Source organism: Carcharodon carcharias, chromosome 21, assembly GCF_017639515.1.
Source record: "Carcharodon carcharias isolate sCarCar2 chromosome 21, sCarCar2.pri, whole genome shotgun sequence".
Taxonomy (NCBI): Eukaryota; Metazoa; Chordata; class Chondrichthyes; order Lamniformes; family Lamnidae; genus Carcharodon; species Carcharodon carcharias.
The window spans coordinates 83,887,223-83,905,354 of NC_054487.1; the positions used below are offsets into that span (position 1 = coordinate 83,887,223).

The following is an 18,132-nucleotide window of genomic DNA, read 5'->3' on the forward strand; positions in this document are numbered from 1 at the left end:
GGATTTTTCAGCTGCGCTGCTGTGTGATGCACACTGTGGCCTGATAGCCGGTCTCCACCGGGAGCTGCGGGGCTGAAGCTCCCACCCCCCCCCCCCCACCCCACTCCACCCCACTCCACCCCCACCACCACCAACCTGTCCCTTACCTGCCCGGCCGCCCGCACCCGAGGTCTTGGTGGAAGTGGACCATTGAGTGAAGAGCTTGGAGCCAGAGAGAGAGGGAGAAGAGGGAGGTGAGGGAGGTGAGCGCAGGGACCAACGCCGCCCTCGGCGCAGAGCAACCGAGCTACCCTCACTCTGTTACCGGCTGAAAAAGGGACCGAGGGACCGAGGGAGAGGGAGCCAGCCCGCCCCAGCGACGATGGCTGAGCGGAGATGAACGGCCAACAAGAAGACGGGATCAGCCTGTGCGAGAAGGCGCTCCACATTGTCACCGAGCTCTGCTTCAGGGGTCTGGTGGAGCAGAAGCAATGTTACGAATTCATCTTCAGCGGAGAGCGCAGGAAGTCTGGGATCAGCGGAGCAGGTAAAAGGGGCGGAGGGCGAACAGAGTGTTGGGGGGCGGGGGGGGGGAGGTAAAGAGAGGGGGAGAGAGAGAGAGAGAGAGAGGGAGGGAGGGGGAGTGGAGGATGAAGGAGTGGGAGAGCAGGGAGCGGGAGAGGAGGGAATTGGGGGGAGTGGGGGAGAAGAAGGAATGGGGGGAGTGGGGGAGAAGAAGGAATGGGGGGAGTAGGGGAGAAGAAGGAATGGGGGGAGTGGGGGAGAAGAAGGAATGGGGGGAGTGGGGGAGAAGAAGGAATGGGGGCAGTGGGGGAGAAGAAGGAATGGGGGGAGTGGGGGAGAAGAAGGAATTGGGGAGTGGGGGAGAAGAAGGAATGGGGGCAGTGAGGGAGAAGAAGGAATTGGGGGAGTGGGGGAGAAGAAGGAATTGGGGGAGTGGGGGAGAAGAAGGAATGAGGGGAGTAGGGGAGAAGAAGGAATGGGGGCAGTGGGGGAGAAGAAGGAATGGGGGCAGTGGGGGAGAAGAAGGAATGGGGGGAGTGGGGGAGAAGAGGGAGTGGGGGAGTGGGGGAATGGGGGAGAAGAGGGTGTGGGGGAAGAGGGAGTGGAGGAATGGGGGAGACAGAATGAGGGGAAAGGGGGACACTGGGTGGGGAGTGGGGTACATGGGGAAGAGAGTGGGGTAATTGGGAAAGGAAAGAATTGGAGTGAGGGATGGAGACAGAAGGAGTTAGAAGGGAAAGAGGAGAGAGTGTGGGGGTTAGAGAAAGGGAAAGAGAGAAGGAGGGTGTTGGGGGGGCAGATGGAGATATGAGAGTAGGGTCCAGCGAGAGGGAGAGAGATGACAAGGGGGGGGGGGGAGGAACAGGTGAGGAGGAAAGAGAAGGAAAGGGGAGAGTTGAGAAAGGAATGAGATGAGTGGGGGAGAGAGAGAGAAAAACAACAATAAAAACAATAATTTGTGGCTGGGAAACAGAAATAGTGGAGAGAGAGAGAGACAGACAGACAGAAATGGAGAGAGCCAGCAGAATGTGTGGGAGCAGTGCACTTGTTGCTTAATGGATGGAGTGAATGGGATCAGGGAGCTGTTACTGTGGAAATCCAGTACAGGGTTTCCAGGAAATTTGACTCCAGACCCCTCTCCTTAAATTTTGATCCTAAATAAGCTGAACGCTCGGAGCAGAAAACTGCTGGAAAAGATGGGAATGTTGCTTTGGCTTTGGGCTTGTCAGTGAAGGCAAATTAATAATTGAAACACATTCACAAAACTGGAATGGGATTATTTAAGGTCCATGTAATGCCTCTAATGGAGCTTTGGGTTATCCACAGTATTTTAAATATAAAACGCACCACCAAGTATGTGAGTGTGGAATGATAATCTGAATTATGTATTGACGGGCTGAGTTTGCATTGGATTCCCTCTGATTCTGCTGGATCACAAGCACATTTATTGTGGTCAAAAGGTGAAAGCTGCCTTTTCAATCACCAGCTGTCCATGGACCTATCCTGGAATTTCAAACCCTCCCACCCTCTTCCCAAGTCCCTGCAGCTCCTCTCCCAGCTCCCTGCTTCGTAGCCATTCACAAGCAGTTGGGGGAGAATTTCCATTCATTCATTTAGCTACGAGAGCTGACTCTGATCCTCCCTCTCACTCTAGTCGTCTCTCTTTTTCTCTCAAGTTTATCCCTCACTCACTCTCTCTCTGAAATTTATCTCTCTTCTTTCATTTCTTCCCTCTGAACATCTTTCTCTCTCTCTCTCTCTCTCGTTGCTCTCTGAACTTTTTGTCTCTTGGAAGTCAATCTGATTTCTTTGATGTTTCTGATAGTCCTCACGAAAATATTGTTAAAACATTCCAGTCACCCTCCCTAAAGAAATCTGCCAACTGGGAAATGTGTCTGCAATGGTCAAGAAGGTATTATTAATCATCAATTTTGGATTTTATTTTACTTTTTCATTTTGTCGAAAGACATGTATATGTCAAAAACACATGCTAGTAGAACACAAACATAGTTGTAAATTGTAAGCTTGTTCATTCAATAAATTGATTCAAAGTTGCATGTTTCAATTCATTTTCTAATGAAGCTGATCACCTCACTGCTTTCCGAATCTGTATATACTATAACCTGTACATACTGTTTCTTTCTGGTATCTGTTGCAGTGTCAGTACAGTGCCGCAGGCTAATAACAGAACACATCTAAAGTGTAGAAAAGCTTGGGTTATTTAAAAAGTCAGTCTTTAGAAAGAAAAAAGATGCATTTATATAGCACCTTGCAACTCATAAACAACCACATTGACAGCACTCTGAAGAAGAGTCGTATTGGACTTGAAACATTAACTCTGTTTCTCTCTCCATAGATGTTGCCAGACCTGCTGAGTTTATCCAGCATTTCCTGTTTTTTATTTCAGCTTTCAAGCATCTGCAGTATTTTGCTTTTATTTTAGCCACATTGACCAATTGGACCGAATGGCCTGTAGATGGATATGTAATGTCCTTATCCTCAGGATATCCCAAAGCATTTTGCAGCCAATGAAGTTCTTTTGAAATGTAGTCACTGTTGCTTTATATAGAAAATGTGGCAGCCAATTTGTACGCCTGATCCCAAAAACAGAAAGGAGATAACGACCGAATAATCTGTTTCGATGATGCTGATTGTAAGGCAATGCCGGGAATAATTCCTGGACTCTTCTCTTCAAGTAGTGACATGGAATCTTTTACATCTACCTGAGAGGGCAGCTGCAGCCTCAGTTTAACATTTCGATGAACCCCTGACAGTGCAGCAGTCCCTCAGTCCTGCACTGTCAGTCTAGATTATGGACTGAAGTCACAGGGATTTAAACTTCTGACCTTATTCACAGGCAGTGGTGCCACCCACTGAGGGTGACTACTTTCTGCTATCTGACTTTGCTGTATAAATACTTCATCAATGTCATGATTAAAAACGTTTCTTCCAAGGGATCATAATTTAAAGTTGAGGTAAATTCAGAAGTTATTCAGAATTAATTTCATGATTCAATGGTTTACTGTGTAAGAAACTGAACTGGACTAGCCATATAAATATTATGGCTGCAAGAGCAGGTCAGAGGCTAGAAATCGTGCGATGAGTAACTCACCTCCTGACTCCCCAAAGCCTGTCCACCATCTACAAGGCGCAAGCTGGGAGTATGATGGAATACTGCCCACTTGCCTGGATGAGTGCAGCTCCCACAACACTCAAGAAGCTTAATACCACCCAGGACAAAGCAGCCCGCTTGATCAGCACCCCATCCACCACCTTCAACATTCACTCCCTCCACCACTGATGCACAGTAGCAGCAGCGTGTACCATCTACAAGATGCACTGCAGCAACTCACCAAGGCTCCTTCGATACCTTCCAAATCCCTGACTTCTACCATCTAGAAGGACAGGGACAGCAGAAAGGTGGGAACACCACCACCTTGATCTCCCCGCCAAGTCACACACCATCCTGACTTGGAAATATATCATTGTTCCTTCACTGTGGCTGGGTCAAAATCCTGAAACTCCCTCCCTAACAGCACTGTGGGTACAGCTACACCACATGGACTGCAGCAGTACAAGAAGCTGGCTTACCACCGCTTTCTCAAGGGCAATTAGGGATGGGCAACCAAAAGCTGGCCTTGCCAGCAACACCCACATTCCATGAAAGAATTTAAAAAAACCTAGTCTGGCCCAGGTAGTATGACTAGTCTGTAAATCAGTGTCATCCAATAGAAATCACCGACTAGCCATAGGTTGGGCTATGGTGATGTTGTTTCAGCCTCACGTACTTGCTTCAGTAGAAAATGTCTCTTGTACAATTCATTCAGGTACATTTACTTCACAAACAGATGAAACAGAGGGCTGCAGGAGGCCATTCAGCCCTTCAAACATTCAGTAATACCATGACTGATTTGTATCTTAACTCCAACTGCCCACCTTGATTCCATAACCTTTAGAAATCTTGCTTAACAAAAATCCATTTCTGAAGGAGTCTTTTCAACTTGAAATGTTAACTTTCTTTCCCACTCCACAGATGCTGCCAGATGTGCCCAGTATTTCCAGCACTTTTTGTTTTCGTTTCAGATTTTCAGCATCTGCAGTATTTTGCTTTTATTAAAGTTTTATCCATCCGCGTTTCGATATGCACCATAGATCCGCAGTCTCAGCTGGTGGGAGGAAGAGATCCAGATTTATCCTTTGTGTTAAGAAGTGCTTCCTGATATCACCCCTGAGTGGCCTGGCTCTCATTTTAAGACTATGCCTCCTAAATGCAGCACGACCTAGATAATTTCCAGGCCTGGGCTGACAAGTGGCAAGTAACATTCGTGTCACACAAGTGTCAGGCAATGACCATCTTCAACAAGAGAGAATCTAACTATCGCCCCTCGACACTAAATGACATTATCATCACTGAAACCCCCACTATCAACATCCTGGGGGTTACCATTGACCAGAAACTGAACTGGACTCGCCACATAAATACAGTGGCTACAAGAGCAGGTCAGAGACTAGGAATCGCGTGATGAGTAACTCACCTCCTGACTCCCCAAAGCCTGTCCACCATCTACAAGGCACAGGTCAGGAATGTGATGGAATACTCCCCACTTGCCTGGATGAGTGCAGCTCCCACAACACTCAAGAAGTTTGACACCATACAGGACAAAGCAGCCCGCTAGATTGGCACCACACCCACAAACATTCACTCCCTCCACCACTGACGCACAGTAGCAGCAGTGTGTACCATCTACAAGATGCACTGCAGGAACTCACCAAGGCTCCTCAGACAGCACTTTCCAAACCCACAACCACTACCATCTAGAATGTCAAGGGTAGCAGATAAATGGGAACACCACCACCTGCAAGTTCCCCACCAAGTCACTCAACATCCTGACTTGGAAATATATCGCCATTCCTTCACTGTCGCTGGGTCAAAACCCTGGAACTCCCTCCCTAACAGCACTGTGGATGTACCTACACCACATGGACTGCAGCAGTTCAAGAAGGCAGCTCACCACCACCTTCCCCAAGGGCATCTAGGGGTGGGAAATAAATGCTGGCCCAGCCAGCGAAGCCCACATCCCGTGAATGAATAATTTAAAAAACATTCCCCATCAGAGGAAATAGTTTGTCCTGCTCTGCCTTGAAATGCCCAGTTTCTCTTGTGTGTACATTGAACTCTTTAAGGTTCCTTAGTAAATCCAGGCACCTGGAGGGGAGTGGAAGGTTGTCTGTTGGAAATGGCACCAAGGTTAGCCAAAGGAACGTCAAGGCCTTGAAGAGGGTGCAGAGAAGACTTACTAGAATGGTACCAGGGACGAATGACTTAAGTTTCTCGGAGATTGGAAAATCTGGGATTTCTCCCTTTAGGGCAGAGAAGGGAATGAGGAGACTTAATAGAGGTGTTCAAAGTCATGAATGGCTTTCGTAGAGTGAATAAGAAAGAATCTGTTTCCACTGGCAGGCGGGTCAGTAACCAAAGGACACAGATTTAAAGTAATTGACAAAAAAGTCAGAGGAGACGTGAGTTTTTTTTTTAATGCAGCGAGTTGTTATGGTCTGGAATGCACTGCCTGAAAGGGTGGTAAAAGCAGATTCAATAGTAACTTTTAAAATGGAAATTAGATAAATACTTGGAGTGGAAGAATATTGCAGGAGGTATTGGGGAAGAGCAGGGAGAGTGGGACTAAGGTAGCTCTTTCAAAGAGATGGCACAGACATGACAGACCAAATGGGTTCCCCCTGTGCTGTAAGATTCTCACACTGAGACAGAAAGGGCCTAAAACAGGCCCCTCGTTTAACTTCTGTTTTAAGTGGCAACCAGAGACACCTGGTAAATCGCCCAATATGGGACCAAACCCTTTTCAGACCTCCTTTTGGTTACAGTACTTTCGGATTTAAAATTGTTCTTCCATTTGCCTGTCTTAAAAAATTCTGTCTCTACCCCAATGTTCTTTATTTCCGAATTTGTATCAGGCATTAAGAGGAGGATATCAGGGGAGTTTCTGACAGGAGAGCTTCAGTCTGAAAGTTAACCTCTATTTCTCTCTCCACAGATGCTGCCTGACCTGCTGAGTGTTTCCACCGTTTTCTGTTTTTATTTCAGCTTTTCAACCTGCGCGGTATTTTGCTTTTGGATAAGATGACGCCAGTGTTTAACTCACAGGCACAATGGGTGTTGACACTTACTGTGCCTTGTTCTCACACCACACCCAAACTGAGTGAGGATGTGTGTTCACCAATGTCCTACATGTGTGATTTTAACACTGATCTATCACAGACACAGTGGGCGGAATGGCCTCCAGCTCTGCTGTGAGGTCTCCTGCTTATATCCTGCACCAGCTGGATTTTCCAGATTTTAATTTTCCCGTTCATTTTAGCCACAGATGCCAAATTCTTACTGGAGGAAGTGAGTTTTTTTTTTGTTAAAATGGCATTTGGGACTCCGGTGTTCTAGAACCACATGGAGGCCCTTCAGCCCATTGTGTCTGCACCATTTTTTCTAGTGAAATTTATCTACTGCTGCCTCCTTATTCTGCATCGCTCCCGCCTTCAAATATTTATTCACTCTTCCTTTAAATGATACAGTGGTTGCTGTCTCAACTACTCACTGTGGCAGTGTAATCTGCACTCCAACAGCTCTTCATCTAAAAACATTCCCCTTAACCTCTGTGCTCACCCTCTTAGTCAGAATGTTAAATTATGGAATGGTGCAATTTTATCATTTGGAAACTCCTGATAGGCCTATCAATTATTAAACCGTTAGTCCTGAAAGATTATTGAAGGATTCCACTGGACCTTGCACTCATTGTGGCTTATTATACCCGAGCGAATTAGCAACTGAATGTATAGATGCGCGTTAGACTTGAAACGCTAAACCTGATTCTGTGAATTGGAGTCACATCGGAGGACATTTTTGTGACATGACTGCTGTTGTAAGTGGGGTCAGTGTACAAAGCCATGTTATAAACATGAGCTTAAGAAAAAAATAAAATGAACACTGACTGCCTGTTAGTTACAGAGCAGTATACTGTTGTAATGCAGTTACAGAACGGACCTCAAATATTGAATAATACTTAAAGCTAAAGGGGTTTAGCTGAATGGCTAATAGCTGTGAAACTGCCTTAGAGTCACTTTTGGCACAGAAGGAGGCCATTCGTCCCTCTGTGCCTGTGCTGGCTCATTGAGTGATCCAAAATAAATTCCACTAACCCCAACTGTCCCTGTAAGTAAAATCTTAGGAGTTGACTGATATAGACCGATATAACACAAAGGCTGATTTTCAGTTTTGGGGCAGGAGAGCTGGTGAGTAAAATTTGTAAATCATTAAACAATACAGTAAATGAGAATACATAAATAATAATAGTAAACTGTCAGCTAATCTGACTTTAAATAATTCATAATTTACATGTCAACCATGACGCCATTGCCTCTGAGTCAGAAGGTTCTGGGTTCAAGTCCCACAGAAACATGAACACTGAAATCAAGGCTGACACTTGCAGTGCGGTACTGAGGGGGTGCTGCATTAAACTGAGGCCCTGTCTCACCTCTCAGGCAGACATACACGATCCCACAGCATTAGTTTGAGAAAGAACAACCAAGTTCCCCCTGGTGTGCTAGCCACTATTTACCCCTCAACACACATTTCTAAAAACAGATGGTCTAAAAAAGATCACCCTATTGTTTGTGGGAGCTTGCTGCACACAAATTGGCTGTTGCGTTTCCTACATGAGAACAATGAGCAGACTTCAAAATGACCATTTTCTGTGAAGCACTTTTGGATGTCTGGAGGTCATGGAAGGCACTATATAAATGAAATATATATGAAAGGCACTATATAAATGCAAGTTCTTTTTTACAGAGTCTAAGCATCTCCTTGGAGTATCTGAACAACAAGTGTAAAAATGTTTGTTCATGTTGTGATACTTTGAAGCACTGGCTGATCCAATCCATCATAATGAGATCAATAACTTGCACCAACTAATATCACTTTCCCCTTTCTTTTTTAACAGTATTGTGTGTAATTTTAATGGGAAATGGGCTGGGATGAGTTTGGATGCCTGCTTAACACCCCGACCTGTTGATTTCAACAGGAAGAAGAATGAAAGAACTTGCATTCATATAGCACCTTTTGCAACTTCACTTCCTAAAGCACTTTCCTGCCAACAAAGTACTATTTTGGAGCATAGTCACTATTGTAGTGTAGTGTAAAATTCAGGTGGGATAGAAAATGGATGTGCAACATGAACCCACCCTGCTTCTCCCCCACTGGTTTAGATTAAAATTGGCCCCAAATTTGCACACAGACCCTTACACGCAAAGTCACTGGGTGCTTGTCACACTTCAAATCATGTGAAATTCCTTCTCAAGGCTTCATTAATTCTTCCCTCTGCCACCCCACCCCCTCCCGCCCCGTATAAACTGTTAGTAAGAGCAGGGATCAGAATTGGCACCCTCTAATTGTTGCTTAATTGATTAAGTGAATAATTTAGGAAGCTAAGTGTTATAACTATCACAAAACATTATTCAAAGCATCTTCTCCATTTCAGCTGAACAATAATTGACCTACTTGAAAGCAAACATTAGTAACGTGTACTCAAAATTAGTAATTGGTTTGTAGAATTGACTTGACTGTGACACCAGATTGCTTTTGAGTGCTGCCTATCATAGTGTATCAGGTTCCCATACAAATGGGTGTTCTTTCTCTAATTGTGTGGGAGTCATTTATACTTAAAACCTTGCTTCAATATTATTAGTCACCAGTGTGTCAATCAGCAGCCAGGCAGGGAGTGAGACAGGCGATGTGATGGAGGTGGAGGTAGGCTGTCTTGGTGATGGAAAGAATGTGAGTTTGAAAGCTCAGCTCAGGGTCAAGCAGAACCACATAGTTGCAAAAATGCCTGGTTCAGCCTCAGACAGTGGTCAGGGAGAGGGATGGAATCAATGGCGAGGGAATGGAGTTTATGGCCTTGGTCTTTGGATTATTACTACAGTAGCACAAATATTACTAAGCCACCCCTGTCATCACTAGTGCCTTGTGGTAATGCAGATCAGTGAGTAAATGTAGGGGAACACCTAGGCAACAGCGATCACAAGATAAGATTAGAAAGACATAAGTAAACCAAAAACAAAGTAATAGATTCAAAAAAAGTTAATTTTGAGGGGATGAGAATGGAACTAGGGAAGGGAAATTGGGGGGGAGAATCAGAGACAAAGATTAGAACAGCAGTGGGAAATATTTAAAACAGTGGTCAATAGAGTTCAGGAGAAACATATTCCGGTAAAAAAAAAGAACAAACTAACCAATAATGAAACATTCTGGATGAATAAAGAGATAAGAATAAAATTGAAACTAAAGGAAAAGGCACACACCAAGTATAAAGCAAAGGATGACAAAAGAAAATGAAAAGTGGTTCGGAAAGAAGTAAAAATAAAGTAAATAAAAGCAACATTAAATTAAATTATTCAGGAATATAAAAATAAATGGTAAAGCACAGGCACCATTGCATTAGAAAAGGGGATAGTGCCGATAGATTAATGGACAGCTAATGTGATTTCTATATTTAAAAAGGGAGATAGAACAAATCCAGGCAACTATATACCAATTAGCCTAACATCAGTGCTAGGAAAGATCATGTGATTCTTACTCAAAGATATATTAGAAAAACATCGAGAAACCAAAAAGCTAGTAAAGAATTATCACAGGTTTCGAAAGGGAAGGTCATGCTTGACCTACCTTACTGAATTATTTGAAGTAAAAATAAAAGGATAGATAAGATTAATGTAGTAGATGTGATATATTTGGACTTCCAGAAGGCCATTGATAAAGTACCACACAGTAGATATGCGATTGAGGTCAGAACATGTGGAGTCAGGGGACAAGTGGCAGAATGGACAGCAAGGTGGATACAAGACAGAAACAGAATGTAAGGATTAAAAGTAGTTAGTCAGACTGGCAAATGGTAGAAAGTGATGTTCCACTGTGCTGGAACCACTGCTGTTCACCTTTCACAGAAATGATTTGGATTCGGGAATCACAAAAATGCAAGAAATAGGAGCAGGAGTAGATCCCATGACCCATTGAGCCTGCTCCGCCATTCAATATGATCACAACTGATTGGACTTCATCTCCATTTTACCACCTGCTCCTCATATTCCTTAATTCCCTGAGAGACCAAAAATCTGTCTATCTCAGGCTTAAACGTATACACCGATGGATCATCCACAACCCTCTTTGATCACGTATGCCAAAGATTTACAACCATTTGAGTGAAGTAATTTCTCCTCATCTCTGTCCTAAATGATCAGCCCCTTATCCTGAGGTGGTGCTCCCATGTTTTAGATTCCCCAACTAGTGGAAACAATCCCTCAGCATTTATCCTATCAAGCCCCCTCTGAATTTTGTAGGCTTCAGTGGGATCACCTCTCATTCTTCTAAATTCCAGAGAATATAGGCCCAGTTTACTCAGCCTCTCATTATAGGACAACCTCCTCATCCCATGTACCATCTCCAATGCAAGTATATCCTTACTTAAATGTGGATACCAAAACTGCACGGTGTCCTCCAGATGTGGTCTCACCAACTGCAACAAGACTTCTTTATTCTTGTACTCCAATCCCCTTGCAATAAAGGCCAACATGCCATTTTCCTTCCTAATTGCTGTCTGCACCTGTATGTTAACTTCCTGTGTTTTTTGTATCGGCACAAAGTCTCTTTGAACATCAGCATTTACATGTTTCTAAACTTAAAAAAAAAAATGTTTTTCTATTCTTACAACCAAAGTGAATAACTTCACACTTCCCTACATTATACTCCATCTGCCATCTTGTTGCCCATTCACTTAACCTGTCTCTATCTCCTTGCAGCCTCTCTGTGTCCTCCACCTATTTCGCTCCCTTCCTCCCACCCCACCCCACCCCCACTAGGGGTATCTGTACCTTGCTCGTCCTGCTTTCTACCCTTAATGTCACCTATTAGCACATTCCTTAGATAATATCACCACCTTCAACACCCCTTTGTCCTTTTGTCTGTGACGTCTTTTGGTTATCTCCACCTATCACTGGCCCTCTATCCAGCTCTACTTGTCCCACCGCCAACCCCCTCCCCCCCCACCAAACCAGCTTATATTTCACCTCTTTTCAATTTTTCCTTAGTTCTGTTGAAGAGTCATACTGACTTGAAACGTTAACTGTCTTCCTCTCCATAGATGCTGTCAGGCCTGCTGAGTTTTTCCAGGTATTTTTATTTTTGTTTTACCTTCCCACCTAGCTTGGTATCATCAGTAAACTTAGATACATTACTTTCTGTCTCTTCATCTAAGTCTTTAATATAGATTGTAAATAGCTGAGGCCCCAGCACTGACCCTTGCGACACTCCACTATTCACTGCCTGCTGGCTTGGAAAGCCTCATTTATGCACACTCTGTGTTTTGTATCTATTAACCAATCCTCTATCCATTTCAGTATATTACCCCAACTCCATCTTGCCTATCAACCTTTTATGTGGCACCTTTTTAAATGCCTTTTGCAAATCTAGGTATACTACATCTACTAGTTCCCCTACCAGTTACATCCTCAAAAAACACATAAATTTGTCAAACAGGAGTTCCCTTTAGTAAAACTACGTTGTCTTGCTCTAATCATACTGTGCTTTTCTAAGTGCATTGTTAACACTTCCTTAATAATAGATCCCAACATTTTCCCAACAACTGATGTTAGGCTAACTGGCCTGTAGTTCACTGTTTTCTCTCTCACTCCTTTCTTGAAAAGTGATGTAACATTTGCCAACTTCAATCTAATGGGACCATTCCTGAATCTAAGCAATTTTGGAAAATCATAGCCAGTGCATGCACTATCTCTGCAGCTATCACCTTTAGAACCCTAGAGTGTAGGTCATCAGGTCCCAGGGTATTTGTCAGATTTTGGTCCCATAAGTTTCTCCGACACTTTATCTCTGCTGATATTGATTTCCTTAATTTCCTCTCTTTTTAGCCCCTAGGCTAACCGTCTGCTTCTGGTATGGAACTTGTGTTTTTCAGAAGAGCAATTTCAAAATTTGCAAATGACACCAAATTGGGAGGTGTCGTTAAATCAGAGGAACTCTGTAACCAAACACAGAAAGGCATTAATAAACAAGCAGAATGGGCATGTCATTGGCAAATAAATTTGAATATTGATGATTATAAGATGGTGCATTTTGGTAGGAAGTATAAGGAGGTTTTTTCTTATTTGTTCATGAGATGTGGGCATTGCTGGCAAGGCCGGCATTTATTGCCCATCCCTAATTGCCCTTGAGACCTTAATGTCTTAAAGTTTCTTCTCCTCTTCTCAGGCTCACACTTGGAGTACTGTGCACAGTTCTGGTCTCCATATAATATAAATGATAGAGAGGCCCTGGAGGAGGTTGCAAAGATGGTACCAGAACTAAGAAGTACTATCAGGAAAGATTGACCAGACTGGGGCTCCTTTCTGTAGAAAAGAGAAGGCTGAGGGGTGACCTAACTGAGGTATTTAAAATTGTGAAGAGGTTTGCTGGGGTAGACATAGAAAAAATGTTTCTACCTGTTGGGGAGACAAAAACTAGTGGCCGTAGATTATAACACAATCATTAATAAATCCAGTAGGGAAGTCAGAAAAGACACCTTCACCAAAAAAGTGATGATGTAGAACTTTTGGATGTAGGGGGAACCAGTGGATGTGCTGTACTTAGATTTCCAGAAGACATTTGATGAAGTTCCACATCAAAGAAACAAAAGCTCCTGGTGTAGGGAGTAACATTTGGCATGGATAGAAGATTGGCTGGCTGACAGAAAGCAGAGAATTGGCACAAATGGACCTGATTAGCAGAATGTGGCGAGTGGTGTGCAACAGGGATCAATGCTGGGGCCTCAACATCTTACAATTTATATAAATGACTTGGTTGAAGGGATCGAAGGAATGGCTGCTAAATTTGCTGATGACACAAAGATAGGTAGGAAAGTAAATTGTGTAGAGGATGTAAGGAGGCTACAAGGGGATATAAGTGGGTTAAGTGAGTGGACAAAGATCTGGCAAATGTGAAATTGTCCATTTTGGCAGGAAGAATAAAAAAGAAGCATATTATCTAAATGGTGAGAGATTGCAGAGTTCTGAGATTCAGAGGGAACTGGGTGTTCTAGTGCATGAATTGCAAAAGGCCAGAATGCAGGTACCAGCAAAAAATTAGGAAAGTTAATAGAATGTTATCCATTATTGTGAGGGGAATTGATTACAAAAAAAAGGGAGGTTATGCTTCAGCTTTGCAGGGAACTGGTGAAACCACATCTGGAGTGTTATGTACAGTAATGGTCTCCTTATTTAAAGAAAGATTTAAATGCGTTAGAAGCAGTTCAGAGAAGATTTACTAGACTAATACTAGGAATAGGCAGGTTGTCTTATGAGGAAGAGTTGGACAGGTTAGGCTTGTGTCCACTGGAGTTTAGAACAGTAAGAGGCAACTTGACTGAAGCCATTAAGATCCTGAGGGGTCTTGACAGGGTAGATGTGGAAAGGATGTTTCCTTTTGTGGGAGAATCGAGAACTAGGGATCACTGTTTAAAAATATGGGTCACTTATTTAAGACAGAAATAAGGAGAAAATTTTTCTATGAGGGTCATGAGTCTTCTGAGCTCTTCCTCAAAGTGAGGTGGAAGCAGAGTCTTTGAATTTTTTAAGGCAGATGTAGATGGATTCTTGATTAACAAGGGGGTTATCAGGGGTAGGCAGGAATGTGGGGTTGAGTTACAGTCAGATCAGCCATGATCTTATTGAATGGCAGAGCAGGCTCGAGGGACCGAATGGTCTACTCCTGCTCCTAATTCGTATGTTAGTACGTATGTTCGTATGTAACTTACTACCATGTGGAATGGTTCAGGTGAAAAGCATAGATGCATTTAAAGGGAAGCTGGATGAAGACATGGGGGAGACAGGAATAGAAGGACAAGATAAAAAGGGGTGGGATGGAGCTGCTGTGGAGCATAAACACCAGGATGGGCCAGTTGGACTGAATGGCCTGTGCTGTACATTCTATGTAATTCTGATAATCATCTGCATGAAAACATTTCTTCAGACTCCCCCTTTATTTTACCATGAGAACACTCAGCCCTGTGCCTCTGTTACTGATTCACAACCGATGGGATCAATCCGGCATCATTTACCGATTTTGAAAACCACTATCAATTTCTCAACTTCCTCTAAAATATCCAAATATCTGAAGGAGAAAAAAAAATGAAGGCATGTGAGGAGAGAGCGATTGGGACTAATAGATTGCTCTCCGAAGGAGTGACGCAGACTCAATGGGTTGAATGACCTCCTCCTGTGCTGTACTATTCTACGATTTTGAGTTTATCACTCCCTATGCAGCCTGAGAGAATCTTCATTCTCCCTATTTCCACGCTTCTAATGTCGTTGCCTATGGTTAGGTGTCTAGGACTGTACAGGATACGCCAGCTGTAGTTCAACCTTCAATAAAGTATTCATCACTTCCTTGTTCATCATCATGTTAAATGAACATGACTGAATGTAGAGTTGGTTGGAGTTTAAGCCTAATTTTATACCAGTCATGAGTTTGCCTATTTTTGGTGGTTTGTGGAATCAAACTGTCAAGTCTTCTGACTCAGTGATTACTGCTTAATGTGATGGTGCTTAATGTAATCATTCCAGTGCTGAAGTTAAATTTTGCCAAGCTAATGATTTAACCTCACTGCTTTAGCCAATATCATTGTAGTTATTGATCATATTTACCTTGCTTTATGAAATACAATACTTATTGCAATAACTATTTTGATGTAAAAGCAGTTCACAGGAGGCAGGAAACATTTATTAATTTGAATATTGTGTTTCCAATGTCCAATTGTTGTATTTTTAGTTATTGAGTTTCATTGTAGATCTATTACATAAATAATATATCAAAATACTTTCATTCCTATAGCACCTTTTATAACCTCAGGATTGCCTAAAGTGCATTGTAGCCAATGAAGTGCTTATGAAGTGTGGTCACTGTTGTAATATAGGAAATACACAGCAAGCTCGCACTAGCAGCATTATGATAATGATTAGATCATCTGTTTTGTGTGGTGTTGGTTGAGGCGCAGGACAGCTGGGAAAACACCCCCTCCCCCCTTCCCCCCCTCCCCCTCCCCCTCCCCCTCTTCCCCCTCTGCTTCCCCCTCACCCGCTTGTCTTCAAAAATAGGGCCATTAGATCTTTTACTTCCAATTGAGATACCAGACGGGGCCTCAGCTTAACGTCTCATTCGAAAGACAGCGCCTGGGTGCAGCATTCCCTCAGTGATGCACTGGGAGATTCAACCTGGCTCATGTTCTCAAGTAGCTGGTGGGTTTTGAACCCATGTCCTCCTGACTCAAACCTAATGAATCCATCCAGGAGCCATACTCTTGGGGGTGAAGATCATCACCGGGGCGATAAGACTGTAGTACAGATTTCTAAGCCACCCTCTTTTTGGGCTCCTGGGATTGTTGGGGATATGTAAATTAGCTGTATATAACCTTCTGCATACCTGAAGCAATGAGCTATCTAGAATAGAAGGAAACAGCAACCATTCAGATAGAATACTGGAGAGCGATACACCCTACCCTTCCACGCCCATCCATTGATCTCTGGATGACAGCAATGGGCAATGTGTTCAAAAGAGGAAAGGAATCAATAATGAAGGAGTGTTACCCGAGCGAGATGGGAAGTGAATGTGCCAGAATGAAGGAGGATAGCTTACTAATGACTTCAAAGTGCAGGCAGAAGGATTACCCGGTGCAGGAAACTTAGTTAACTGCCAGGTCAAATCAAAGATTAATTGTAGGAATTGAAGAGTTTTGATTGCTGTGGATTTATATTGATTTCCCTTAGCCACTGAAGGAGATTAACAGTTGAAAAACAAGGCAAATTGGAGGTATGGGTGACTGCTCCTCAGCTCCGAGTAGCAAGAGCTACTCAGCTAGTCCCACTCCCCTGCCCTTTCTCCATAACCTAGAATTTTTTTTTCTCTTGAGATAGTTATGCCAGTCCTGTTTGAAAATTGTGTGAAGTAGCTGGTGCATAAGCAAATAAATATTTTTCCACGGACCGAGAGAACAGGCAAATCACTTTAAATTAGAGACAGAAGCAAATCCTAAAGCAAAGTAACTGCTGGACAGTCATCAACATGAAACATATACCTGACCTACCTCTCCCCCCAGATACTACGAACTCTGATAAATGTTTCTATCAGGTTCTGCTCAAACAGAAAAACCCATAAAAACAATCCCACACTAATGTGGTTGACCATACCAGTCATAAAAATGTCCAATACAAGACACATCAAAGCATCCGAGCACACTCAGAGTCTTTATGTGGCCTAGCGTTGTATCCTGAACTTCTCAAGGGCAGCTAAGGATGGGCAATAAATGCTGATCTTGGTCACATCCCAGGAATTTATTTTTTCAAAGGGTCATTTGTGATAATCTAAACAACCTTGGTCAATAGGCAGAGAGGTGGCAGATGTAACATAAAGGCTAGAGCAATGAGATTAGGTAGAAGAGCTATAGAATGTGGAAGACACATCATGCAGCTAGATGTTTAAGGTTGCAGAGACTTGGGGCTTTAGGTAAGTAGATCATTCAAATCTTTGGATTAATTTTGGTATGCTGTTAAAAAAGCAAATAAAATTTGCGATGTGCATGAAGGGAGCGTGTTTTATGTGAAAGGAGGTGATGTTGAATGTGTTTGGGGCTTTTTACTGGCAATCTGCATAGTATTGCACTGTTGTTCACTTTCCTTTGCCCGGATATGTTTGAGAATTGGGCCATTGGCCCTTAAGAACACAGCGTAGGTTACTTCTGGAGGACTGTATTCACCTTCTGACTCCCCAAAGCCTGTCCGCTGCCTACAAGGCACAAGTCAGGAGTGTGATAGAATGCCTCCTACTTGCCTGGATGAGTGCAGCTCCCACAACACTCAAGAAGCTTGACACCATCCAGGACAAAGCAGCCTGCTTGATTGGCACCCCATCCACAAACATTCACTCCTTCCACCTCTGATGCACAGTAGCAGCAGTGTGTGTACCATCTACAAGATGCACTGCAGCAACTCACCAAGGCTCCTTCAACAGCATCTTCCAAACCTGCGACCTCTACCACCTAGAAGGACAAGGGCAGCAGGTGCATGGGAACACCACCAGCTGCAGGTTCCCCTCCAAGCCACTCACCATCCTGACTTGGAAATATATCACGTTCCTTCACTGTCGCTGGGTCAAAATCCTGGAACTCCCTCCCTAACAGCACTGTGGGTGTACCTACACCACATGGACTGCAGCGGTTCAAGAAGGCAGCTCACCACCACCTTCTCAAGGGCAACTAGGGATGGGCAATAAATGCTGGCCTAGCCAGTGATGCCCACATCCCATGAATAAATATAAAACAGTTTTGGTCCCTGCACTACAGGAAGGATGAAGAATTATTGGTGGGAGACTACCAGGCTCATTGCAAATTTAAAGGGCTGAGGAAATATTTTCTACCTTGGGACTTTAACTGTGGAGAGGGGATGGATGAACGAGGAATTAACATTTTCATGGATGTGGAAAACCTGGATCGGGGGAAGTTCTTAAGGTTGGCAGAGGATTGG

The 18,132-nt window shown here is 43.5% G+C and overlaps 1 protein-coding gene across 1 annotated transcript in view; it reads left to right on the top strand.

Annotated features, from left to right (window-relative positions):
• The first annotated feature begins 375 nt into the window (after positions 1-375).
• syt10 (synaptotagmin X) overlaps positions 376-18,132 on the top strand; it is a 90,180-nt gene continuing 72,423 nt past the window's right edge. Inside the window, exon 1 of the mRNA XM_041216103.1 lies at positions 376-526. Within this exon, the coding sequence (XP_041072037.1) occupies positions 376-526 (151 nt within the window). The remainder of the gene's footprint in view (positions 527-18,132) is intronic.